Source organism: Falco rusticolus, chromosome 6 (assembly GCF_015220075.1).
Source record: "Falco rusticolus isolate bFalRus1 chromosome 6, bFalRus1.pri, whole genome shotgun sequence".
NCBI classification, from domain to species: Eukaryota; Metazoa; Chordata; class Aves; order Falconiformes; family Falconidae; genus Falco; species Falco rusticolus.
In genome coordinates, this window is record NC_051192.1 from 6289822 (window position 1) to 6315272 (window position 25451).

A 25451-nucleotide genomic window follows, 5' to 3' on the forward strand; every position below is an offset into this window, starting at 1 on the left:
GTTGTCACCTTAGCTAATTTATCATGTTCTCTGTTAAAAGATGTGAAGGCTTCTGCAAAGTTTGGAAGAGTAGATAAAAGTAGTTGTAGTAGTTGAATAATAGCAAACTTCTAGCGGGGTAGTGTTAATTTGAGTCTCTTTGAGACGCAAGAAAGGTTAAGAAAGGAAGAGTGGGGATGATGCAGGATGCATGGAAACCTCGGTGCCTGAGCGGCTTGATTTACCCGTACTCGCCCCACAGGGTGCAGTGCACAGTAGATGATGACTTCTTCTGCAAGATCATCCTTGTAGTATAAGAGTGACTGTTTCCAGAAAAGATGCTTTCAAATGGGAATATCTCAAAGCTTAACCACTTCAGTATTTTGTGTTCTTCTGGATGTCGAGTCTGGGCATTTCAGCTCTTTTGGAAAATCAAAGCATTCTTACCTATACGTGATGAGGAAGTAAAACTTTCAGACCTGATCCTTTTCTTTTATCGTGGCCAGTGTTGGGCCTTCACAAATTAGACAGTTGCCTGGGACACAGCAAAACACCCTGAGGGTGTCCTGAGATGTCCTCAGGGCTCCTTCCTACCCGGCTAGAACAGACTCGCTCCCTGCCTTCTCCGTCCCCCCCGGAGGTCTGCAGTGCCGACACGGCACAAGCTCTCCCTAGCTGTCACTGAAAAACGAATACCCACCAAGTGTCCAGCTTAAGTCAGAGGAACAGGCACGTTCCCTGTTGCTGTGGGTAAAGGAGTAAGAGGGCAGCGACACGCGTTGCCCACCAGAGTCTTTCACCACCGCCCCCCCCCCTTCCTTCCCGCTGCCATTCGCCCCATTCTCCGCCTGCCCAGCCCTCCGGCGCTGCCTAATCGCATTGCCGGGGCTGCTGCCAGATCCGCTGGCAAGCTGCAGTGCCTTGGCCGGTGCTTTGGGCGAGCGAGCCGAGAGCGCCGAGCCGCCGCAGCAGCAGCAGCGGCGGCCGCGGCAGCAGGAGGAGGAGGAGGAGGAGGAGGGCTGCTGTGTGGCGGAGCAGCAGCAGCGGCAGCAGCAGCACCTTTGACGTGCCCGTTCCCCACGTGACGGCCGCTCCATTGCGGGGAGGGCGCTGAGCTGCCGCCGCTCCATTGCGGGAGGGCGCTGAGCTGCCGCCGCTCCGGCAGAGCAGGGCAGAGCCGCAGCTTCAGCGGCGGCAGCGCCTCCGCCCGCAGTGCGCGCGTGTCTGTGTGTGATGAGCCATCACCGCGTCCCTCCGCCCGCTGCCGGCTGACACCGACCGCCCTCCGCGGCGAGGAGCCGCGGCCACCGCGCAGTGACCTTGGCGCAGGAGGTAACGGAGCCGGGGGGGCCGCGCTGCCGCCCCTGCGCGCCCCTGCGCGCCCCCGCAGCCGCCGGGCGGGCGGTGCCGCTGTCCGCGGTGCTGAAGCGCCGGGCTCCCCCCGCGCTCCCCGCTCCTCCCGGCCATTTGCACCGCGGGGCGGGCGCTGCGGGGCCGGGCGGGGGCCGCGGGCGAGGTGCGGTGAAGCCCACGCGGGGGAGGTCTGGGGGGGGCGGGGGGGCAGGGGAGGGCTTTGGAGGTAAGTGTCTGGAGCGGAGCTCAGCCCCCCGCGCTCCCCGCAGCCACCGGTGCGGTCTCTAGATGGAGCACATTCTTACACCTGCGTGCAAAGCTGGAGCTACGGCATGATCCGAGCTCTTGCTTCGTGCGGCTCCCGTGTGAGCGGGGGGGGGGGGTGGGGAGCGGCGGAGCCGGTGGTTTGCGGTGAATTACGCTGAAAGTCGGTGAAAGCGAACGGAAAGGTTTTCCAGCTCGATTCTTGCTTTCCTGCCCCCCATCAGCTGCTTCCCTCCCCGGCATATGTGTCGGGGCACACACATGCTGGCGAATTAGCGAGAAGTTTAATGCGCCCGGTTTACTCTTTGTGCGTTCGAGGGTTGTGCAAGTTCGATGTGGCCCGAGCCGTGAGGAGCGGGTGCTGCCGAATACACGGCGGCCGGCAAAATCCATTCCCCTGAAACTGGTCTGGAAGGTGTGGAGCATCCCTTGGTGCAGCCTGGACAGGGGAGGGAGGAGAGCTCTGTCAGGAGGTGTCTGCTTGAGATGGTGGTTAGTGGTATGTCAGGGAGCAGTTCGGAGTGACAATTCATTAAGGTCTAAATTGGATTAACATATTACATTCATTATTTACAGGCAAAAGAGAGTAATGACAGTAAATGGTGAATTAGCAGCTTTGCTCCCATGTAAATATCTGTTGGAGTGAGAGCGTACACCGATTCTGATAAGGCGCTGGTAGAAAGTCGGGTCCATTAATCATCTGGGCAGGAGGGAGACCAGAGGCGATGTCTTACTGAAACCACTTCTGCCTTTTACAGTGCTACAGTCAAAAGCGGATCAGATTTGTGGGACATGGCACAAGGAAATAATTATGGGCAAAGCAGCAACGGGGTGGCTGATGAATCCCCAAACATGCTGGTGTACAGAAAGGTAAGCCTCTGGTGTTTTGCAAAAACTGAGAGGGGGCTTCAGGGAACGGTGAAGTCCTGAGCTCTTTTACCTAGCAAGTGAGGCTGTTATTTTTGCTGTTTCTTTCCAATTTCATGAGCAGATGCTGCTGCTGTGCTTTGCGTTGAATGGAGTAGTCTGATTTCAGAACACGGTCACCTGCCACTCATTTGAAGTGTTTTGTGTCTGTTGACATTTGTGCTGCCTAATGCAGTTTAAATGGCATGTGCAAAGTAGATCTGTATCCCAGGTACTGCTAGTGACTCCTGTTTTGAGAAATGGCTGGGTCGGTTGTTTTAAATGGTAAAATGCAGACGTATGTCAACTTTGCATCATGTTCAGAAACAGTTGGTTTTCAATTTGAAGTACTTGATGTATTTAATTCACTTTCTGCATTGATACATATGATGTGTGATGGTGGTGATGTGCCAGAGACTGGACCATGTTTTGAGTTCAGGCGTTCACTTGTAAAATCTATTGGTAAAATGATTTCACATATTTTAAAGCTAAGTATAAACTATTTTCTATTACTGTCTCTGGGCAAAGATTTTCAGAGTGCAGGAAAGTCAGAACCATTAACTTATTTCATATGAGGGGAAAACCTGATTAAAGATACTACTTTTCTGCAATCACCACAATGTAGGAAAAAAACCACCAACCCAAACACATACACTCCAGAGATTCTCTCTGGGAAGAATTTCTTATGTAGTTATTCTAATGGCATCAATATACAATTTTCCAGACATTGTACTCCAGTAGTGGGGCTTGTTTAGCCACCGTGCTTTCATTTAAGTGACAGTAAATGCTTGGGGACTCTGAGATGCGTTTACACGTTTATTTTTTTATAAAGCTTTAATTCCATTTATCAAAACAAGATAATAAAATAAATTCTGATAATAATAATAGAGAAAAATAACTTTGCTGTCACAAACTGGAATATGTAATTATGCAACTACTTGTTCATTCCTAGAACACAGTGCTTTCTAACTTGTTTGTGGTGGTTTTTATCAGGTGAAAAAAAAATCAATATTTTTACTTTGTTAGAGGCATTGACTTTTCCTTTTGCAAGTTAACTGTAATAGAACACATCTGAGATATACTCAGTTTAGTCTTTGAGGTGAACTGAGGTATCATCTGTAACTGTGGTAAGTGTTCTTCTCCCAGAAATTAAAAAGTAGTCTCAAATTGAAGTCTGCTTTTTTTCGCTTCCTATTTTCAAAGATGTTGCTGATTTCAGTTAGTTGGTTGTATTCGCTATTTTGAAAAATCACGCTTTTTTTACACAAGTGAATGAATTTAGGAACTTAACCTTAGTTATCCATCTATGTAAGAATGCACATCTAGAAAAATACAGGATTACCTTGCCAACAACACTACAAGTGTGTTTCAAAATGCAATTCTATGCATGGATTTATATGTGAAAATTTGTCGCATATTTTAAAAGCAGTATACCAAAGCTTATATTATTCTTTACAGGTTCTTGATCTTTCTAGACAGAATCTTTCCACATTTGTCATGTACTTCATGCTGAGGAAGAAGTCTTTTCTCAGCTTATTTAGTACACGGAGGGGGAACACAGGAAAACAGTTTCTCTTCTCACGTAGTGACTCTGAGGAACTGGTCAAGCTTGTGACCCATTATATTTGGTGTGACCTCATGCCAGAATTTAGTATTCTGAGCAGCCTCCAGATTGATATGCAACTGCTGAGGCAAGTGACAAGAACCCTGGTGATGCAGGGGAAATTTGAAAATGGGGATTGGGGACAGGACACACAACCTCAGGAGTGTACTCAGCATATCAAAGCATCAAACACCTTTTCAGTTCTCTGTGAATAGGTGGTAAAGGGATGATAACAGGTTGTGCCTTTCAGTGCAGCAGTGGTCCTTCCCTTGTTGTCACTAGAGTGCAAGTGGTGCACTGAGTATTAAACTTCCAAAGAACACTGGCCTTCTACAGCATTACCTGCCATATTTATTTTTGTACGTGTCAACTTATTTTTGTAGCACGGTGACCAAAAGATCATTTAAGATTGTGCACACTGCTGTTAGAGTACACAGAGAAAACTAACTTGTCCTTCCTTTGGCAGCAATCAAGGAATAGGCAACAAAATAATAGATAGCTTTTAAAAAGTCACCTGCCTTTTTCTGCAGTATGATATTGCTGTAATCAAATGTTATAAATTCTGTGTCTAGAACATGAGGAGGATGGTTAGGTGGAAATCATTTCATTTCAGCATATATCATACCTGAATATAATTCTTTAATAACAACAACTAAATGACAGGATTCCTTGTAATACATTTGAAAACACAATACTTCTCTGTCTGTGATTGTGTTGGAAATGAAAGCACTGTGCAGAGTGAACAAAGAGCTAGAGCTGCCAGCTTCATGAAGGAGACTTTTTTTTTTTTTAAACTGAAAAGTATTAATAGTTGTTGGAAAAAAAAATAATCATAGAATCCTAGAATAGTTTGGGTTGGGAGGGACCTTAAAGATGATCTAGTTCCAGCCCCACTGCCATGGGCAGGGACACCTGCCACTAGACCAGGTTGCTCAAAGCCCGTCCAGCCTGGCCTTGGACACTGCCAAGTAATGTACATGTGCTGTTGGCTGCCTTCAGAAGGAAACGGAATTTGAAGTCTTATATTTTATTTTTGCTGAAATTTTGCTGAAATCCACCCATGTGGAAATGCCTTCTTCCAGAAGTTTATACAACGTCAACACATGGAATAGCACGTTTTGTGATATGCGTACCTGCAAGGAATAGACAGGACGTCTTACTACTTGTGTTAATGAAGAACTAAAATTTGGCTGTGCAGAGTGAAGACCATTGCTTTGGCTATAAATTCTCCTAGTCTGTCTAACTTTTAGACACAATCTGAACTAAGTATGTTCTAAACTACCTGGAGTTATAGCCCTGGGTTTCCAAAATCCTGGTTCTATCGGGAGTATTTTATAGAAATTTCTATACAGAGTGAAGTTCTGGTGTTGACAAATTCAGTAATTAAGGTTTGAATCATTATAGAATTGCTGTTGCACTTTAAGTCTTGACAGAAAAGGTGGTTGTTCTTTTTTCTTAAATATATTTGGTTTGTGATTAGTTATTTGAAGGGTTGAAGAAAGATGAATTCTCAAATTGTGATCTGGAGTAATACAGTGTAGATAGCCTGTTATTCACAAAGTAGCTTGTGTTCACAGACAAAGAAGGGTTTAACTGCATTTTGCTTTCACATATGAAATGTGGGTTTAATTTTTTTTTAAATTGGCATAGGATAATTAAATATTCAGTGCATACAAAACTTAGAATTACTTATTTGAATCTGTAATGAAAAAGACAGCGGTGCCAATAAATAGTTACTTATATAGTTTTTACACTGCCTTTTAAGATGCTAGTGTCAGTGTTTCTTATGCTTTGGGGAATACTTTTTATTTTAATAGAACATCAGCTGCGATATTCTTTTTGGCTATCAGCCTAATTTTAAAGTAATGGCATGTGACATACCGTTGGTACTGACATAACTTAGAAATAAGTCCTGGGGTTTTTTTGCTAGTAGCCTGAGGCAAACATGAAAAATGTAAACCCTCTGCTTTTACTTCCTCTCCAATGGAGTCCATTCCAGTCAGCAATTAAGACACTAGAATCCGTAGTATTTTAATATCACGAGCTGCTCATACATTAATCTGGGGTTTCAGCAAAACTAACTTACTGCTGCAAGCTAGGTCTTAAAGAAGAATCTCAAGATGTAATATAAGGTCCATATTGTGCAGCTTCTCTAAGTTTTAGAGCCTGACCTACTTTTTTTTGTTTGTTTGTTTTTGTTTTTGTTTTTTGTTCCCCAATCTCACACATGGCAGTAATAATTAAAAGAACAAGAATTGTCTTTGAGGAACTTCCATTTCAGACCTATTGCTAGCCTTGCTAAAGCTTTGTTTATCTTTCTGGTCTGTGCTTTGCTTACTTTCTTAGTCAAACATACGCTGCAAGGATTAGGAGTTCTAATTTGTAAGTTTAATGGTTATTGTATTGCTGTCTGAACTAGCTTGATTTGGGAGATGATAGCTTTATTTTGTAGCAACAAGATTAGCCTTGTCTGAATAGTAATATTCTTGTGACTGAGACTTTGATTCTCTACCTTCCTCACTGCCCCCAGTGTTAAAAGCTTTTGCCAAAGCTGATTAGAATTACTGACAGTTGGGGCTTTCAGTGCTGTAATGAAGATAATGAGGTGGTGTGTTCTGGTGACAATTGTTGAAGGTTATATGTGCCAGTACTCCTGTATAGCACGGGCTGAATTTGAAATCTCAAGCTACTTCTTAGTTTACTGTGATCCGAAGTTCTTCATAGAAACTACACCTCCGAAGCACGATACCTAGCGAATGTTGTTGTAAAGGATATTTTACAATTGTGATAGCTGTGCGGTGGCAACATTTGAGGAAACAGTGACCACCATCTTCTACTAACCCTTCTCCTTCTCCTCTGCTTGGACCAGAGGTGACTTCCAGTGTATAGGGTATATGTGCAGAGAATACTGTGTTCTCACGTGGCTTTCAGCAACTGCTCCCTTAAAAAAGATTGTTGGAAGAAAATGATACTGCAGATACGATTTAGAGCCAGTGAGCCTAAGGAAAGACTTGGTAGGTGGGATTTTTTGAAGTGCTGTCACTCCCTTTCATAAGGGAAGAATTTGTCTGATACCGTGCATTTCTGAGTATGCCATCACAGCCTGTGGAGGCGTCTTGCTCCCAGTATAAACCACTGAGTTTGTTACTTTATTGCAGATTTCAGGGTACTCTCAGGTACTCAGGTACTAGAGAAGTGTTGGGTTTTTTTGGTTTTGGTTTTGGGTTGGGTTTTTTTTCTTTATTAAATTACAGTATACCTCTACATTATGCAGTTTCTTCTTCCCGGAAGAGGAGTGCTACCATTGCAAGTCTTGGATGCTGGTTTTGGTTTTCTTCCAACACTTGTCATAATAGAATTGACAGCGAAAGGTCCACATTTGTGGACCTCAGAATTCCAGCTCCAGAATCAATGGAGTTTACCTCCCTATCCAGTGTGAGTGTTATGAGGCTGTCATAGTTCCAGAGTAGTTGGTTGATAGCAAAGTAAGCTATTCATAGGTAATATTTAGAGAGCAGGAACTTAAGACTGAAGCATCGAGTGGTTGCTAGATGCTGGGGAGTACCATTCGTGTGGTGAGACTGCATGTTTCCCTGCACCTCTCATCCTCGTGTTTTGTATCTCCCCCCTGTGCAGTGATTCACTTTGCTGTGTCCTCTCCTGGAATGGTTATTGTTATTACTAGGTCTAACGTGCATGTTTTGGCATCATTTGTGATAAGAGCAGTGTGAAGGTTTTGATTGTCTCCACAACTATACAGAACCACTGAAAATGCCAAGGAAACCTGATTAAAAACATATCTATTTGAGTCTGCAGGTGGCTAGATTTGTGAGAGGGGCACCTGCCCTATGCGTTTGCTTTGGTGATTTCTGCTGGTATTTTCCATCCTTTTCTGTTCTCCTCTTCCTTCCACTAGGTGTAGAAATGTATCAAGTGATACTGCAGAGAGAGGTTTACTGCTGCTTACCATTCCGAGCTGGATGCGCTCGGATCGCTGGCATTACTGTCAAATCCCCAAACCCCGCAGAACTCTGTGCCACCATATTACTTAATTTCTTCATCCCACGTGTGCCGTTTGAAAACTGTCTGTGCCTGTTTTTATTGTACATTGTCATTTTCAGTTTCTCTGCTTCTTTCCTTTGAAGCGGTCTACATTTGTAGCTATGGAAACAATGATGCTATTGATAGTGACGTTCAATATCGAGTCAGAAATTGTTTTGGACTTTTGAGTTTTGTTTTGTTTTACTTCAGACTTACAATGTTCTTTGTGGACTGCAGGAATTTTTATAGTAACTTCTAGCATAAATTAACAGCTTCATGGTAAAGCTTACATGAACTATAATGAGGCCATATTAAATTACTTGCATGTAAATACAACTTGTGAAAATGTGGCTATTTTCTCAATTCAGGAATCACAAAGCAATTGAAGCATAATTGTGATTTTTTGTATAGGAAACACTACACCAGCTTCTTCAAATCAGTCTGTAAAAGCTGCTAAAAGAAGAAATTTGGCTTGTGCAGTTCATTTACAAACCTAAATCTGAGATCAAACCTAGAAAGAACAGAATAAAGTCACTAGCAGAATATATTTAATGTTTTTTTACGTGCTGTAAAACTTTTCTGACAAAGCATTTGGGAAGGTGGAGACTACAGATATATAATAATATAGAGTGTGAACAATAGCTGGTTTTCAGCTATATCTCTAAACAAATAAAGCTTTTGTAAAAGAGGTGCATATAATTAATCTCTGGGTTAAATATGGGTAAACTGAGGCATGACAGTGAATATCAGAGCAGTGGAAAAGCTAAAAATCCTCCTTTTGGTGAAACAGAGCAAACTGTTTTCTACAGAAGAGGGAGCCATTAGGGCTGAGCTTGCAAAATACTACCCAGAATGGATTCTCTTTTTTTTTTTATGGAAACAGATTGCAATAGTAGGGGGAAGAAGCTGGAAATGTAGAAGGATACCTTTTGCCAAGTGTGATCAAGTCAAGAAAAGTCTGGATTTTAATAGTGTTAATAAGAACTTCATAAAAATGAGTAAGGGAAGAAAAGCTTGAGGGTAAGATTAGTAATAGTAGGAAGAGATCAGCTACTTCAGGAAAACATCTTCAGATGAAACTTTGAGATGATGGTGCTGTGAAGGAAAAGTACACATACAGTTTTCTGTGGTGAAAGGATCAGTTGCGAATTTTGATTTCTGCTCTTGATTGCCACCAGCTATAAAGAAAAAAGGTTGGCGAGAAAAAGATTGAGCTAGTTATTAAAGTACATGCTAGTTATAAGAGTAACTGGAACGGGTACAGTGGGAATGAGGTTGGCTGGGAAGCCACAGGGGACACGAGTCCTTGGAGCTGAACTGTCTGAGAAGCAGAGCTGGGAACTGCGGACACATCTGGAGAGCGAGGACTGCCTGGGGTTAGTGCAGGAAGGCAGGCTGGCCGAGAAATGGAGCTGTAGGAATGGTATAGGAGCATCTCATAAAACTGTCATAACTGTCAGTGAAGCTTTTACTAGATAACCTAAAGACGTCGTAACTGACACGGATGGAAGCTTGGCATTTGGACTATTTAGCCTCCTAAAATTTGGAGCCTGTTTTGTGTTCCTCTGTGGGTGTATATATATATATATATATATATGTTTGAAAGCTTCCTTGGTCATATACTGTTGTGGATCTCTCTCAATTTGTTTGTAATGGTCTGTGTATCTCTGAGAAGACAGCTTTATAAGCTGAGTTTCAGAGGAGCTCCTTTGTCTGTGTAAGTGATCAGGGTGTCAAAAGCCAGAGACAACGTTCTTGCTTTTTCTTACAGTTGTTATCTGCTCTTCCTTCAAATGTACTTCCGGCTAGAAGTTTATTGCTGATGAACAGGAACTGTAGAGATGACCCTGTAATGTATACTTTATCTACCTTTTTCCAACGAAGATGCCTGTTTTTCAAGATTTTTAAAATTGTGCTATTACTACTCAATTGAGGACATCTTTGATAGCCATTAAATGAAATTTGAAACATATTAGATCCACAGCGTCATTCAAATGAGAAATCCTTTTGGGGAAGTCTCTAAGAATTTATTATGTAGTATTCATGTCAAAGGTGTGCTGGTTTAATTCTGAAAAACCTTAAGCAAGAGCTGAATAGACCCCAAGGACCATCCACATAGAAATTTACCCATCACAGTGAAATTATAGTTCTCCTGGCACTCTTGTACCATTTTTACTGAATCTGGGTAAAATGGGAATGTTGAAACTGTATTAACTCTTCTGCATCACTTCTGCTGGAGTTGCGTGATTGTTTTCTCCTTCCTTTGACCTGTGTGGAATCCTATTGGACTAACATGGTGTGAAGTTCTAGGGAGGATGGTGCCACCGAGGAAGTGACAGCACACACAGAGGACCGATCTCCTCACAATGCCGTTCAGAGGTACAAGGATTATCTGGCTGAAAGCAAAAATCGCCCCCTATAACACCAAAGGATTTTTTTTCTTTCTGTTCCAGTTATTCTCGGTGACGTAGATGGTTGTATAATGTGAACGTACATGTATGTACGTACATGCATATGCACTTAGTAGCCTAACAAATGGATTGGCAGTTATAAATACCCCCTCAGCGCTGCAGAGTCCTGCTGCTGGAGGACAAGCAGCAGCAGTAGGGTGGCTCTGCTTTCGTGGGAGGCTGCGGGGTCAGGACCCTTCCTGGCACGTTGCCTTTGTAGCTGTACGCTTTTGTGACCGTTCTTCATTGTTGATTAAATAGCAATCCACAGTAATAAATAAATAATTTTTTTAAAAAAATATCTACTTACAGCTCCCATGGAATTTATTTTGGAAAGAGTATTATGCCAGTCAGACCCGCTTTTATTGTAATCTGATTATTGATTCATAACTGATCGTAACTGAGTAAACATGAAAAAAAGGTTTTATTAGAGGGCATTTAAATATGCAATAGTTTTTGACAGTATCTCATGTATATGATGTTACAGTGTTGTACTTTGCCTTCCACATTGTAAACATGAACTGCACTGAAGTATTTCGAATAGCTGTTATTTAAGTGCCCTGAATTCTGGTGAAATACCACATTTTTTCTAATCTACTCTTACGTCAGGATGAATAAGCAGTTTACTGAATGCCTTCTGAAAGAAAGACATATTAGTGCTTCTTAACACCTACACTTCTCTGAACTACAGGCTGTAAGAGGTATTTGTCTTCTGTGAGATAGATTCTGCCCTCAGATGTAGATTCACCAGGACACACATAATTGCATTTGATATAGAGCCAATATCAACAAGAAGAATGGCAAAGCTTAATCAACCTTCAAAATTACACAAAACTTGAGACAGGTGTTTTATGACAAGAATTCTCTTTATGTTGTACACCCTTATCTGTATGGAGGAGGCAAATATAGAACATTGCGTGGCTTTACCACAAAATCCCTGATGTCAGCATGTTTGATGCTGCAGGCGTGTAAGTGTAAGCTGAAGAACAAGTTCAAAATTGTAAAACAGGATGGCTTAGTAGCAAATGGAAAACTTAGTGTATGAATAACGCTGTCTTACAGGGCTTTACTAAGATTTCTGTATAACTTTAGCTGTGTCATCTGTAAAATAGGTGGTCTGGTCACTTAGTGAAATTCTGTGATCTGCTCTTTACCCTGATAAATTTAAGGCAGTCTGTACAAAGTATTACATCAGATGGTAAAGTACTACAGTCGTAGGAATGCAGGTTTAAACAGCTGGAATTTTATAAATAACAAGAGTTCTACCCAGCTGCTCACAGTATTACTAGCTTTCAATTGTCTCTGTTTTTTTCTAAGAGTTACTAAGCAACGACAAATCTCATTCAAGTCACTAGGAGCTAAAGGTTTTTAGTACCTTTTCATACATCATGTCTATTAAGCTGTGGAATCATCACACGACCTGAATGAAATGTTTAGGTTCTGGCTCCTGTGGTCTGGAGGGAACAGCAGTGTCCATGAGAGAAGAGCCAAACTAATTCCCAGTAAAGTTAACGCACTGGTTTGGTTTCCAAGAGAGAGGAGAAATGCCTTTGGCTTGGTTAAAACAGGGATAAATGATATTGTGCTTTATCTGTGCCTATTTCTTAAGAACCTGTAGTACGAGAGCAATACTTTCACTATAGGAAAAATCTTTACAAAGTTTCAGCATGTTCTGTTCCACAGCCAGCTGTTACCTGAAGCACTTAGGTTCATTTATAGTGGAAAAAAACAGCTCTGATCTGGCTTTCTGTTTATCATCACCTCTGCTTCCATAGCATTACTTTTGGATGTTGAAGTTCATGTCCAGCTGTTTACTAAAGACACAGTCCTGCTTTTACTAAGGTATAAAATTATATTTTTTTAACCTGTTTTGAGGTCCTTTCAGAAGAAAAGCGTGTGGCTGTGTTCTGTTTCCATAGTTGTGTTGGTATTTATCTGTAGCAGTCACGCCGTTAACCTTTTAGCAGCAGCTTTGGTCCGTAGTTGGCCAGACAGGCCACAGCCAATACTATTGTCTCTGCAATTCTTTTGGTTTATGGGTGGTTTTTTTTTTTTTTTTTTTTTTTTTTTCGTGTCTAGAAATGGACAACTAAGTTTTGGTTCCAGGACACTGGACTTAACAATCTTTTCTACTGTATTCCAAAATTTAGGAGCTCTCACCTTAAATGATGGAGGATAAGACATGGTGTACAGGTATTAACGTGTAACCATGGATTGCCTCCAAAGTTTCTACATTTCCTTCCAGCTCACTGATGTCTGTTGTATAAATGAAGATGCAGATGCTGAGATGTCAGTTTATGTTGTCTGAAAGGGTGTTAGCACAGGACTTTGACTTGCCATCCTTTTTTTTTTTTTTTTCTCCTTCTTTTTTTTTTCTTTAATGGTATTGAAGAACTCTACTTCTTGCTTCCCCTTCAAACAGGAATCCTACCCGTTGGGTCCTGTGAAATGGTTTCTTTAAGTAGACCATTTTACGGGGTTATTCTTAGTCACTTTCAGCAATATTAAAGGACATGGAGAGTAGGTTCAAGGGTAAAACGCTGCATGTGAGGCACTGAAAGAACGATATTTAGCATCGCTTCATTCTGTCACTTGCCATATGGTTGTCTTCGTGTGAGCTGTACCACCGATTGCTGTCTGGTGAGTGTGGAAAAATAGGCAGAGTTGAAGGAGACCACCAGGGCTGTGCAGATGCTTCTGGAAATGGTGCCAGAGTTCCACTAGGATGTGCTCTTTCCCGTGGGTTGTGAACAAACACTCCGCAGGGATGCTGAGAGAGAGGGAGGGAGGAATGAGTGCTGATCTCATGAACAGGATTTTTCATGCGAAGTGTTGATGTTGGTGCCCTGGTCAAATTGTTGATCAAGTCTTTTAATGGTGGTTTTAATTCATTAATGCTTGTTCTGCAGTTTCCAGAGTGGAAAGTGTCTACTGTCATGGTGTGTTCATCAGCCAGCCTAAATGCTGGTGTTTGTTACCTGCACTTGTGTTACACAAAGGAGGCCGCTGGGCTTAGTGCTCTGTTGGCAAACTGAAAAGATAATTTCTGTCCATAAAATTTACAGTCTAATTATAAAATAAGAGGTGATGAAGTGATTTGGGGGGACTATTCAGAAAAGGCTCTGAGACTAGGTAATTTCCATTTTTTCCCCTCGGTGCATGGAACGGTCTTTGCATCACCTTCAGAATAGAATTTCAGGGTCACCAAAATGGAAGTGAAGCTTGCTAGAAATTCAACCATTCACCTGATTTGATCCATGTGTCAGAGTTTTTGGTTTTTGTTATCTTGGCAGGCTTTAGCAAGAAGAAATATGTTTCTGTACGTTCTTGCTTTTCTCCCTTATCCCACCTTTTTGACCTTTTCATGTCATCCATAAAGACAGGGTAAATGGATTTTAGCTGAGTAGTCCACAGTTGACATGACCGTATTAGAAACGTTCGATGTGCTGTGTTATTGCATTGTTACCTGTCCTTGGAACGGGCACCTTCTTGAACATTTGAAGCATATAGTAGATGCAGTTGAAGGGAAAAATGGGAAAATGCGCCCCTCCTTCTCCTCCTTTTAAAAAAAAAAACTTCACCAAAACTAGGCTTAATTCTTTCCCATTTGCCTTGTAGAACTAAAGTGAAATTTTACTTTATTTGTGTGGCTCTAAGTGCAGGGTAATTGCTGTTCTCACTTGGGTTATTAAGGTTAATTCCTTGAAAAGTAGCGTTTCACCAACACAGGAACCATGCGGTACTACGGAAGTTCTTGTGCAGTGTGTCCTGCTGGTAGCACGCTAGAGGTGTGAATTCCAGCTTTTTCCCACTGAAGTAGGCTGTATTGTAGAATGAATTAGATGAAACATTATGTTTTGTTTATATTTTCCATTTTCCCTTCAAAGTAAATGTAGCGATGACTTTTGAATGAGTCGCCCTTCTACAAGCTAAATAAGTTTTTGTAATTGACATATCAATTGTAGCATTAGCTATTAATGCAGTGAATGACTTCTGACACATGGGATTAAATGAGATAATAGTCATTAGCCAGTATAACACCTTTTTCCTGAAGGAAGAAATGGATGGTGTCTTGAGGATATAATCTGCATTAGAGCACAGTGGGAAAGCAGTGGTGGATAGCAAGTTATGCTGAAATGCAACAGGAGCTGTGATTTTTGCTCATGCTAGGGTGATTTGTGATGAGTGGTCTGTTATATCGCTTCTCATCTGTCAGATCTCCGCTGATTGCCTCCCTTCAGGCCTGAGTGTGATCAGGCAGAGGGAGGCTGAGTCTGAGAGAAGGAAGGTTAAGTCTAGGTTGTGCTGCAGAATGCGTTTGAATAAATCAGTTTGTATCAAGCAAGCTGAAAGGCACACAGCCACTTTGTGCTTAACCCCTTAGGATGTAAATAAGTAAGAGGTAGGTATTATTTTAAATAATACATGAAACGGCATTTATCTTAAAAGTAAACAACCCCTCCCCACTCCTCTGAGCAGGAAAACTGGAACCGCAGAAGCTCTTTATTTGTGCAATGCTGTAAAAACTGTAAATTCCTCATGGGTGGAGATTTTTTTTTAGTATTACCAGAGTGTGGCTTGCTTAAGAGCAAGGAGAGTATCCAAAATCAAATTCTGCATTTAGAAAATTGGGCAGTGGGAACGTGGATATGAATCATAGTTCTGCTGCCCTGTTTGACAAAACATTAGTAATTTTGTGCCTCTGTTTCCCATTTGTAATTTGGAGGTAATTTGGGTGGATTAGGAAAAGACACTGAGAATAAGGTTAATTACATTTTTGAACAGTGTGTAGTGTAGCGAGGGCAGGATTGTAATAATGAATGTTGCCTTTTTTTTCTGGTACACCTTTTTTCCCAGTTGTTTTTCACAATTCCTCTGTGATTCATTACAGATCTAGCCTTTGACTTCCTGACTAACAGGTTTTGTATCCCTTTGGAGTGAGGTTTCATCAGCCTGGAGACTCCTGACTCCCAGCGGAGTGTGAAGTGGAGATACAGTGGCTAAATTTCTACTTGGTGTGCTGCTAGTATACTTTTTAAAGTCACTGCTTTTGTTTCTTTACCTGCTTGGAGTTCTTCAGTGAGTGATGACAGAGGGAAAGGAGATGTGCGTGACCTACAGTACAGGCCCATCTGTGAAGACCAGATGGCATCTGTAACAATTTTTCCAATGATTTGGTTATTTTCCTTTCCATTTCCTGTAAATTGTCTAGGGGAAACTCATGTGCTGAAACAAGCAACAATAATGGAAGTGCTGACCTTTATTGACAGGATGGCATTTTCTGCTTTCTAACCACCGCAGCCTAATCTTCCTTCTGTAATGCCGATAAATGCTGGGTTTGAAATAATATGTAATTCTATGGAATCCAAACGTGGGGATTTTTCGTGCCACTAATAGAACAGAGGGTGCCTGTAACTAAACTGGTGTGTGGTAGCCACATTTGTGAGATTTTGTTTTCCAGCAGTTTAAAACTAGTCAGAACACTGAAGTGTTGCGGCGAGTGTAACTAAAGGGACATTAATCCACACTGTATTTCCCCCAAACTTTAATTTTTGTAACAGATATTGTAATTGTGCCTCTCGGCAATATATCCTGTTGTTCGCTGTGCTGAAGCAGAAAGTCCAGTCTTTCAATCTGCGTTCATGTGGGCAGCATGAGTGTAGTGTGACTAGTGATGGTCTGAATGAACCGCTGCGGATCCATACACAGTATTCCTGTGGAACATCAGCAGGCCTGCAAAACAACTGGCTGATCAGTTTCTTTTGCTTAGCAGTCATGGTTGTGTGCTGGTTTGTTGTGGGTTTTATTTTATTTTTTTTTCTTTGGTTGGTTTTTTTTCTGTTCCCCCCCCCCCCCACACACACCTACTAAGGCTGATACCGCACCTGTGCCATCACCAGCATGATGCAATTCCCCAAACCGTGTGTGTGCACGTGTACCATGTTTGCAGCTGGTATTCTAGCTATGACTAAGTTTTCCCACCCAGCTTAAATAGTTCCTTGCTTTATCAGTGTGATCCTCTCCTTTATTATTACTTTTTACATCCATGCATTGAAATGATTTGCCTTTGAGCAAAGGGAGAGAATCAGGTAGAGGAAGGACTATGCTATTAGAAGTATGTGTTCTCTGTAGAACTGCATCAGCAGGTTTGGGCATTTAATAACTGTTATTTCTCAGCTGGGTCATTTTTTTCATGTAATATTTTGTTGAAGAGATTCAAATATGTTCAGATTTCTGACAAGTATTACTTCTGAACTAGCAGCTCCAATGTGTCCCCTCTTAAAACTCTGCAGCATTTCTTTTTTGAAGTCTCTCTTCATTTGCCTCTCCTACTAACAGAACTGTGTGCTCTGGAATGGTTGGCTTTGCTAATGCTGGAAAATATTTTCCTCACTTTGGATTAGTGTCCAATTTCTTTTCCACTTTTCATAAACTTTTATCAAGTAACCTTAGCATGTTACTTCTAAAATCCCTGATACTAGCCCAATTTATTTGTCAGAGTTGTCAGAAATATTTTTCACCTCTCAGCAGCTGTAAGTTTTTTTGATTATAAATGGCAGCTCTGGAGCTGTAACACTAGAATCAATATCACTTTAAATTGTTTTTTTAGAATGTTGCTGTCTGCTAATGGGGTTGAGTCATGGTCCTAGACAGTGGATGATTTTAGGTCTGATGCTTGTTGGGTTTTGTGCTGTTTCTGGCTGTGGCTGAGAGGCGTATGGCAAATTACAGTTTAAGACTGACCAGGCTTTTCCTTCTGCAACCACAAAAAATTTTTATATGTTTATTTTTGCATCTTCAGTTCAATTTTCACTGCTTCAGTTCAGTATGGAAATATAATAAAAAACTTTTTATTAGCCTAATTTTATTGAACTGAAATTTTAGCCAAGTTCCCTGAGCAAGGAACCAAACTAAACAGCCCATGCAGTTTATGTGGACTAAAGAAATGCACCTTATATGCAGAGCCAAGATCTTTTTCTTAGTCTAATTAAAGAATTAGCAATCTAACCAGAGTTGTTATTTGTCCAGTTAGAATACTCCACACAGATAGACACTCACATCAGTATCTCTAATTATCCAATTATTGCTAATTTCAAATATTAGTATAATTAAAATGATATACACATGCTGTTTAGTATCTATTTCTTCCTCTGGTGTTAGGCTCAACTGCTCTAGGCTCCTTAGGGTCCTAGGGTCAGTAGTGGTAAGTTATCTTCTAGAAGGTTGATGAAGGTTTACATCTACATCCTGAGAGAAAGAGAATTACATTGATATTGAATATTTCTTCCTTGTTGCTCTTGGATCTGCATGCATTTATTGTTTTGTGTTTGCTAACACAGTCATCTTTCTTGCTTTTTGTTTGTTGCTCCCAAAATTCTATTTTATCCGAGTTTTGCTACATGTGGTATGTTTTACCCAGCTCCCGAGGTTGCATTCCTTTACTAGGAATTTGACAATATACCATTTGTATTTTTAGCTCTGCAGCCCAGGTAGCATCCTGCACCAGTACTGTCAAAAGTCTCCACTATCGTCTGCTGCTTGAATTTCTGGGGGCTTGTTAAAGACCCCTATTTTTCTTCAACAGCCTTCAGACTTCTTTAACGTATCTAATATTTTATTAGCAAGTTCTTATCACCTTGTATTAGGGTCATTGAATTGCTCACTGTACAGAAACAATGATCCATTAGAAAATCCGTGTATCTACTATCTGCATACACAACATACAAACATAGATACAATGTTTTGGTAATTACTTGCTGTTAATTTTGCTGGTATGTTACCAAAATTGCCTTATAAAAGTTTTCACAGTAAAAGTCAAATTAGTCTGGTTGTAGATATGAAGGACTGATTTTTGCCTTTTCTAAAGTAACGAGACAGCCACAAGATTTGTCTTATAAATCTTACATAGTCTACAAGCTGTGGACCACCACATACCAGGAAACCAGAGGTAAATATAACAGGTCAAATGTGCTGCGGAAGAAATTCTGTCCATGGCCATTGTCCGAAAATAGTCACTTGGGCAGACTGGGACCGTTAGTGAGTGTAATCTAAGAGGCCCCATTAAAAACCATGACCTTTAGCAAACAAGTGATGATTACGCCTGTCTTCCACTCAAGTCTTACAACTGATGCCTGACTCTGCAGCAGTTTGAACTTTGCAATCTTAAATGAATGCAGGTGAAAGACCTTATTAAATAAAAGGCACAAGCAAAATGATTTTGGACATAATTTGAACATCCTCTTGGATTAATGACATTTACAGTATTAATCAGAGACCCTGCAAATCACAGTTGTTGATGCCCGGAATAGTTGAAGCATCTCAGCTGTCGGTGTTGATGCTCTTGAATTGCAATGTATGTGAAAGGCAGTTTATTTTGCACATAATTCTTCTTGTGTTTCCAAGTGCAGTCCATCATCACTGACTATTTTTAAAAAAGGCCAAGAATTCCAATTCCATTGTGAGGGTGCAGAAATATACATAGTTTTTTATATTAATCAAGCAGTATTGCTGTGAAAGCTACAACTCAGTAAATCAGCTAACAATTGCAAGTGATATTTATAGAAGTTCTGCTGGAACCAGATATCTTTTTAACCACTGCAATCAATGACTTCTGTTTGTTACTTTTTAGGCAATAGAAACGGAAACTCTAAACAAGAAAAGCTCTTATCGTTTTATTTTAATAATAATCTACAAGGACCTTTTTCAGGTTTGGCTATTCATATTTTTTCATATCTTGAAGTGCTCACCAGGCTTTGTAGTTCAGATGAACACAGTATTTGATTGTCTGTGCTTCGCTAAGAAGGCAAGGGAAAATGCTTTTTATCTCGCAGCCTGACAAATTGATTTTTTTTTCCCCCTCCAGAGTAGTATTAGATCTTACAACTTAAAAGTGGTGTGGTAATGGCCCAGATCTATTTCCATTCACTGTTCCTCAAATGGAATTTGCAGTTTCTGAATTTTGTCTTTTTTGGAATCTTTTTGAAAGGAAGGAGACTTTTTGTAATACACACAAAGACAAGGAGAACATCTGATACATTATTTCATGACTACCTGCAACCGTACTTCCTCAAAGGAGGTGCGTTTGTTTTCTTTTCCTTTTGAAGTACTTTTAATTCCAGTTTTAAAATTGAGTTGCAATATTACACAAAGTTTTGAAATGGTTTCTATTACTTTAGTACATCTTTTTTTTTTAAAAAAATATTTTTTAAAATTGATTTAGAGGAGCCATGTAGGTGATTGAAAACTAAGCTGTAGAGCCTTGATTTTCCTTTGAAATACATGCTCAAATGTGGTTCTCATCAGTGTAGATGTGATGTGATTTTTACAAGCACTAAGCTGGTGGATGAATGGATGGACATCCATATGCAAGCTAAAGCATGTCAAACAGCATGAAAAAAAATTATTTGGCAATATTATCATATTATTTTATTATGTGAAATTATCTTGCTGGAGAGGAACATGTTCAGGGAAATAAATTACCAAAAGAGCTTTTGGCTTTTGTTACGCAGATTTAAGGGATCGAATACATGAACTGGTTGTTATTCTTATTTGCAGTTGCCATAAAGAACTTGACTGTTGTTCTCTTTGGGAGGGTCTTCACTTTCCAAACTCTATTCTTTCTCATCTGACTCTGTATAACCATTTGCAATCACCCTTTCAATTCTTGGTCATCATAAGCCTGATGTTGTAACTATTACCTGTAGGTACTTGCTGGAACAAGCATTCCTGGGATTCTGGTGACTGGTCACAGTAAACACAGGCCAGTGTATGCTTGAAAGAGATCTACTATTCAAAAGTATCCCAGTTGCAGAATAAAATAAAAAAACTTTAATAAATAATGGCAGCTCAAAAGCACAAGGTCCTGATACAGTGGTCAAGTTCTAAAACTCCTAGAAAATGTTTTGGTACTATATGTATGGGGAGTATTCTGAAGTACAGTTAGTAGAAAATCATAAAATATTTTTTGGACTGCATAGCCATGACTATGAAGTTGGACAAATATGAATAACTTTGGTCAGGTCAGAGTAAATTAGATGATCTTTAAAGGTTCCTTCCAATCTAAACTATTCTAGTATTCTGGGAAGTCATCTGAAGGTGTTTTGTTTTTTTTGTTTGGTTTGGGGTTGTTTTTTTTTGTTTTTTTTTTAACAAGGCTGGGTCTCTACATCTTAGCAGACGTTACTGTTGCAGAACATTTATGATGCCAAAACGATAAGGCAGAGCTATTCCTTAGTAGGACTATGTGGCTACATATTTTTAGAACCTTCCTGTAGTTCAGTGAAGGCAAACGGTATGTAATTCGTCTTTGATGCAACAGCAGATGGAATTTACTGTGCTGCTGAGCTGATTTTTAGCATGATCTGGTTTTATACCTCTTCCTGCATTGCAGAATGTTAGGCTTAGGAGCAAAGCACAGGACAAGGTTTCCCAGCTGAAGAATGCAGGGCTTAAGCTGATAGTCACAACAGCTAAAGGGGTGGATTTGGAGATTCATTAGTTTCCTTCTGAAATAATCTCAGCATGCAAGGAGGTGGTGAAATTGGAGTGCACCAGAGGCAGAGGTTTTTGTTTTGTTCTAAGAGAGTACAAAGCTGTTCAGACCTCTATTTTCTGTTTCCTTTATTTTTTTCTTTTTTGGGGGCAGGGATGTTGGTTGGTTGGTTGGTTGGTTGCTTTCCCCTGGAGGGTCCATCATGCAACTGCCTAACTATAATAAAGTATCTTTGAATTTATTCCAGCTGTTAATTGTCTGTGTTTTATAAACTAGACAATATAAATCTTACTCTGAATCAATATTTTCAAATTGACTTTTTAAAGGAATTTTAATAAAATTGTGCTTTGTTTATTGGATATGAACCCAGTTTTGTGGATAGGGATTTTCATTAATGCTGCTTTACATATAGCAACATTTATTTCATTACTTTCTTGCAGGTGTACTGATTGACATTAAATTAGTGGCTGATAACATTCTAATTTGTTGGTATAGTGATCTTGGGCTGCATTGTATTTGTATTTAACTACCTGCTTTACCACTGATATGTATCTATTGGCTCGCCTGCTTACCTGCACATTACTCTATTGATCTCTCTTCTTATCTTGCATCTTGTACTCTTGTATTTGAGTCAATTTATTCCAAGGACACAGAGTACTTCTCAAGTCATTTAAACACAGGGCAGGAAGATTATCCTGCTGATAGTTTTATTGTCAATTTTTATAAAAGGATTGTTGTGGTTTAACCCCAGCCAGCAACTAAGCACCACACAGCTTCTTGCTTGCTGTCCCCCACCCCCAGTCAGATGGGGGAGCAAATCAGAAGAGTAAAAGTGAGAAGACTCGTGGGTTGAGATAAAGGCAGTTTAGTAGGTAAAGCAAAAGCCACGCACGCAAGCAAAGAAAAATAAGGAATTCATTCACCCCTCCCCATCAGCAGGGAGGTGTTCAGCCATCCCCAGGACAGCAGGGCTCCATCATACCTGATGGTGGCTTGGGAAGACAAGCGTCATCACTCTGAACATCCTCCCCTTCCTTCTTCTTCCCCCATCTTTATACGCTGAGAACAACATCATATGGTACGGGATATCCCTGGGGTCAGGTGGGGTCAGCTGTCCCAGCTTTGTCCCCTCCCAGCTTCTTGTGCACCCAGAGCCTGCTTCCTGGTGGGATGAGGAGCAGAAAAGCCCTTGGCTCTTGTTTTGGGACTGGCTGAGCCCCTCACAGTGCTGTGCTTGTGTTGGTAGCTAGAAAGGTGGTAATGATGCACTAGTGTTTTGACTGCTGCTGAGCAGTGCTCCCATAGCGTCAGCACTCTCTGACCTTTCCCCCATTCCCCTCCCCCACCAGTGGTGTTCTTGGGAGGGGACATAGCCAGGGCAGCTGACCCAAAGTGACCAATGGGATATTCCATACTGTATGATGTCTGTTCAGGTATAAAGGCTAAGAGGAACTGGTGGGCATTTGTTATTTGTCTTCTGGAGCAACCACGACATGTACTGAAGCCCTGCTTCCTGGGAAGTGGCCGAACATTGCCTGCTGATGGGAAGTAGAGAATCACATCTTTCGTTTTGCTTTGCTTCCATGCATGTGACTTCTGCTGCTGCTTCATAAAACTGCCTTTATCTTGACGCGCAAGTTTTTTTCATCTTATTTTCTTGCCCCTGTTCTGCTGAGGAGGGGAGTGATAGAGTGGCTCGGTGGGCACTTGTTGTCCAGCCAAGGTCAACCCACCACAACTCTGTGCAGGTACTGCTCAGCAATAATGAAAACATCCTGAGTTATCAACACAGTTTCCAGCACAAATCCAAAACAACCCCATAGTAGCTACTGTGAAGAAAATTAACTCTATTCCAGCCAAAACCAGCATAAAGCCTGTGAGGTACATGATTAAAATCTATCTGCAGATAGAGATGGATTTGAAGAGGCGAGCTTTATATTTAGAGGGACAATAAAAAGTTTTTATCCTCTGTTTTCAAAACATCTCTGGATAGGTTGATTATTATTATTTATTTTTTAAGCAGTAAGTGATAATGAGAATTCTTTTTGGGTGCTCTTTTGGGGATATGGGCAGATGGCTAAGTTTTCTGGGTTTGTGGGCTCTTAAATAGTCTATTTTGTGGCATATCAGAAAGGGGTCGAAACCCAGGTCCTTCTGAAATTAAGTTTCTCTTTATCGTGCTTCACCTTTACATTCAAGTTGCAGAGTGCATATGTGGAAGCTACCCTCAGCCTTTGATTTACCCTTCTCTTGTACTTTCAGTGTTGTGCAACTCCCTCTGTAGCATTCTCTCACTCATAACATTGTTTCTTCAAAAGTTTGTTTTTTCTGTTTCATGGTGATTTGTCAAACTGATTTACACTATATTCAGTCATCCAGCCATTGTTCAACATGGCAGAGCTGAACGATTTCCTCAAAAGCAGCTGAAGATTAATGGAAATGGGGAGCTTTTGAGATCTGTGTGAGGTAGGGGGTACGTGGCTGGAGGACTGATGGTGTCATTTTGCAGACTTGGAAATAGTTCTTCAGCAAACTTGTCTGCATTGCTCCAGGAGGCAAGAGGAGGATAGAATGCTTTTTAATTAGATGATTTAAATTGCAGGCCCAGAGATAACTCACAACTCCAATTTTTGTGATGCTACTTGAAAAGGTTTTTTAGTAAAAGCTACTGGTAGGTTTCTGGGAAGTGACTAAATTTTTGACTTCTAATCACCTTCCTTCCTGTGAAATGGAACTCCTGTAAGACCTCTGATGTCTTGGGACATCTTTCATCCAAAATGTTTTAGTTTTTTCCTTATCCTTCTTCCCTATACTTAATTTTCCTGCTTTTTTTATCTTGCTCTATCTTGCCACATTCCAAAGAGATAAGCTCCATTCAGTCAAAGAAGCCTTATGTCTGAATTTCTCAGTATGTGAGCAGGGTTCTCCTAAATCAGCTGATAAATAACAATGTACTCTAAACCTTCTTGGAAACAACTTTTTATTAGGAGTGTATGCACTCCTTGGGTGCAGAACTTGGAATCAGGTCACCTTCGTAAAATGTGAAAGTAGCTGCAGCCACAAAGTGGCCAATTTTAGTTGTTATTGAAGAGCTGATGTATGTATGTGTGTCCACATAGTAGTGAATTACAAAATTAGTTGCAAATATGGACTGCTATTAGTAGAACTTGCATTACTCTTTCTTTCCCTGCTTAACTTTGCTTAAAGTAATCCAAAAGCAGTTCTGTTTCACAGCCTTCTGTTTCTGGTTATTCATCAGGGTGGATGAAGTGACTGGTTAAGCATCTATGCCTTGCAAATCTGGTGGTCTAGCAAAGTAGGTCTAGCGGTCTTGTCTGCTTAATGAAGTGAGAAGCTCCAGCCAGCCTAAGTTCATTTTGAGCCAACAGAGTTACATCTGCATAAACTAGTGGAAGACCAGTAGCAGCTTCTTTTACTAACTCTTTCCTCACCAATTCCTGGGTGACACAAGAAAAAGTCTGTCAGAGCATCACAATAATTGGTCATCCACAGTCACAACAAAAGGCTGCTAGGATGGAACTTCTTTTGTAAAATCTAAGCTGTTGTCAAGAATTTCTAAGTGGCAGACCTCCCACACACACTCTCTGAATATGTTATATACAAAACATGCTAAGATGATAGGAAAAACTGCGGACAGTTACTTATGAAACAGACCTAGTCTCTAGAGAACTCTGAAACTCATAATCTATATACTCTTAGGGAAGGCAAACAATAATTTATTATCTATTTGATTAGGTAATATTCTCTTGCAGTGTCTCATGATTGTCTTTGGCTTGTGGAGCATGTTTAAGTCTCCTCCAGCTGATGGAACTGCTCCTGTTACACATCCCGTGGAACATGCTTTGAAGAGTGCCGCAGTGCTGCGTACAGATTATCCGCATTTATCTTTTGGCACATTCTCTACTTTGCACTAAAATGCTGACAAACCTTGGTTGGCTTATTCCCCTGGTCTTTTATATCGGTGATAAGATCTTTGGGAAAATTAATGCCAGCTCTTTCATAGGCTGAGAAACGTTCTGCTGTATTCCCTGTTTTGTACAAAGAAGTATGAGGCTGCTGGGCTCTCATGGTGCTTCTGACGAGTGAGCTTCCAGCAGTGCTGCCAGGAGCCATCTGTGGAAGTTGTGCTGGTCACTTCTTAATCTGTGCTCTACTTAGGGAGGCTGTGGGGATGTGATGGTAAAGCACTTTGCTTGGCAACACCACCTGTGCTTTCCCTGTACCCAAAAATGGGGCTGTGTCTTGCAAAATACCCCATAATAGACACTTTTGAAGTCCAAGCTTTGTCCGTGGTGAAATTTTTACTGCTGGAGTTTTCCCCACCACCACAATACCTTCATTT

At 40.9% G+C, this 25451-nt stretch overlaps 1 protein-coding gene across 6 annotated transcripts in view; it reads left to right on the forward strand.

Moving 5' to 3' along the window:
* The first annotated feature begins 971 nt into the window (after positions 1–971).
* The window catches only part of RGS7 (regulator of G protein signaling 7), a 236292-nt gene continuing 211812 nt past the window's right edge, over positions 972–25451 (forward strand). For 3 of the 6 annotated variants that reach the window (XM_037392706.1, XM_037392704.1, XM_037392707.1), the window contains exons 1-2: positions 972–1311; positions 2355–2466. In XM_037392706.1, the coding sequence (XP_037248603.1) occupies positions 2389–2466 (78 nt within the window). In that variant the 5' untranslated portion in view covers positions 972–1311; positions 2355–2388. Of the gene's footprint in view, positions 1312–1392; positions 1496–2354; positions 2467–25451 lie in introns of those variants that run through there. The other 3 variants (XM_037392708.1, XM_037392709.1, XM_037392705.1) reach the window with 2 other exon arrangements.